The sequence below is a fragment of the Octodon degus genome, unplaced genomic scaffold, assembly GCF_000260255.1.
Source record: "Octodon degus isolate 3935 unplaced genomic scaffold, OctDeg1.0 scaffold00029, whole genome shotgun sequence".
NCBI lineage: Eukaryota > Metazoa > Chordata > Mammalia > Rodentia > Octodontidae > Octodon > Octodon degus.
This window is the reverse complement of record NW_004524605.1, coordinates 2,955,307-2,957,614: the sequence shown is the minus strand read 5'-3', so window position 1 is coordinate 2,957,614 and position 2,308 is coordinate 2,955,307. Positions and strand designations below refer to the sequence as shown.

The window sequence follows — 2,308 nt, the reverse complement described above, 5'->3', positions numbered from 1 at the left end:
GAAGGCAGAATTACCTTCGGAATACTGGAGCCTCCTGCAGTTGGCAGTGTAAGCAGAAGCAGAGCTTTCTCTATCAGAGTGTAACTGTTTACTTCAAAGAGTCGCCAAACTGAGTTTCCAGACTCCTATTTGGAATTTTCTTCAACAGAAGTGAAACAAATGTGTCACCAAAGGAATACAACAAGGACAAAATGCAAGCTTTCGAGCCAAGACTGGGATTCTGGAAAACTGTTGACTACAGTGAGCTGGACGACTTCGTAATACTCAAGCATTTTTCTGATTAAGTGAATATTAAAATTAGTGGGTACCATTTTAAGACACAGTATCACATAATGAACTCTGTCAACATTTAGAAAACCTGTTATTTTCCACATCACCAAGGTACGAGGTCACAGACATGCACAGGTAAAACTCCATTCAAAGGGAAAGAGCAGCCACTACTGACAGAGGACAGAAGCGGTGAAGCTCCTCTGGATATACTGTGAAGTCTGAGCCAGTGGGGGTTGTTACAGGTGGGACATGAGACACTACAGTAAAGGAAGTGTGTGCCACAGCGTGTGGACTGAACCTGTGGGGAGCTTCGGGCAGCGGGGTCTCCCTTCCCAGCCTGGGAGGGGCTGGCCTGGCCAGCGGAAGGACAGAGGCGGGCCTCTGGAGCGCAGGTGCTAAGCTGTGTTAGGACCTGGACGTCAGGCCCGATGAGGCTGCTGAGGAAGTGGGTTGGGGGATCAGAGGGGCTGAGCAGGAGACGCCTGTGGGAGCCCTGGAGTCAAAACCATCACCACGCACTGGTCCAACACAGCAGAGTTACACAGCAACCAACCTTAAAAAAATTATTATTAATTTTTAATCTTTTTGAGACAGGGTCTTGCCTTGCAGACCCAGGCTGGCCTCTAACTCACAACAATCCTCCTGCCACAGCCTCCCAACTGCTTGGAATTACAGGTGTGCACCACCAGGCCAGGCAAGAAATTCCCACTTGTCAGAGTAGGCTATCACAGAATATTCACAATTATCTGAAAAGGCTATTAGACACTTATCCCTTTTTCATATTTTGTTGTTGTTTTGAGTCAGAGTCTCACTCTGTAGCTCAGGCTGGCCTCAAACTCACAGCGATCCTCCTGCCTCAGCCTCCCAAGTGCTGGGCTTACAGGTATGTGTTACCATGCCAGGCTTGATCTCCAACCTTTGAGTTTAAGCAATTGCCCTACCTCAGCCTCCCAAGGAGCAAGGTCTACAGGCATAAACCACTGGGCCTGACTCAGCTGAAAAATCTTCATCGTAACTTCAAAATTTAGCCAGGGAGATAGCTCAGTAGATTAAGCGTTTGCCTGGCAAGCGCAAGGTCGTGAGTTCAACCCCCGGTACCGCAAAATAAATAAATAAATACTTCAAAATTTAAAAATAATTACCAAGATGTTATTAATCATATTGAAGAGCAAATCATATGAACTTTCTGATGTATCTTTTAACTTCTCTTCACATGAATTGATTATACATTCATTTAAACTCCTGCCGACAATACATATACACGGTTTGTCCTGTCCTATTTTAATCAAAATCTTTCCCTTTTTTACATTGTAGAGGTGGAACCAGGCTATATCATTGGACTGCCAACCAACCGGTGGTCAGCCTGTTTACACCCAGCGAGCCAATCAGCATGGTCCTGGGTGTGGGAGGCCCACCCTGGGCCTGTCAACAGCCCAAGAGCACAACCCGAGAAGCGGGTGAGAGGCCCTTAGGAAGGCAGTTTGGAGAAGCTGCTGGAAGCTGCTGGTTCTCCTGGACTCTGCTGCTGGAGGAGCTCATCGTGCCGGCTTTCCTGGCGGGAACTCAGCTTTCCTCACTGATGGAGGGGCTCGGGACCTCACTGTTGCTGTGGATGCTGTGGTACCTTTGGGGAGCTCTGGTTCTAATCTTGAGCATCGCAAAGCACTTGACTGTTCCCCCCATGCGCACCACACCGAAGGCGAATCACGGTGGACTAAATCTGCTGCTGTGATGATACCAAGTCTCGGTGGGCTCTGTGAGCAGGTGTCTCGTCCCTTGCATTACATGTGACTGCGGTATCAGTTTTGGGCAAGCTGCTCAAAATTTCAAACATCTTTGCTGCTGTGTCTTTGTATGTGTGCATACACAGTTTAACACAGTTGTATTTTTTGCCATCTTAAGCATTTAATGTAAATCCTTAGACATATGTAAAGCATTAATTTGGATTTATTAGAATTCAGCAGCTATAGAGTGGGCCGGGGACATAGTTCAGCAGTATAGTGCCTGCCTGGCAAGTACAAGGCCCTGATTTGATTCC

General features: G+C 47.3%; 1 protein-coding gene across 1 annotated transcript in view; it reads right to left on the bottom strand.

The window, feature by feature from the left end:
* The window catches only part of Lyrm7 (LYR motif containing 7), a 49,736-nt gene that overhangs the window by 16,793 nt on the left and 30,635 nt on the right, over nucleotides 1–2,308 (bottom strand). The window contains exon 5 of the mRNA XM_023713095.1: nucleotides 15–125. Coding sequence (XP_023568863.1) covers nucleotides 15–125 — 111 coding nt within the window. The remainder of the gene's footprint in view (nucleotides 1–14; nucleotides 126–2,308) is intronic.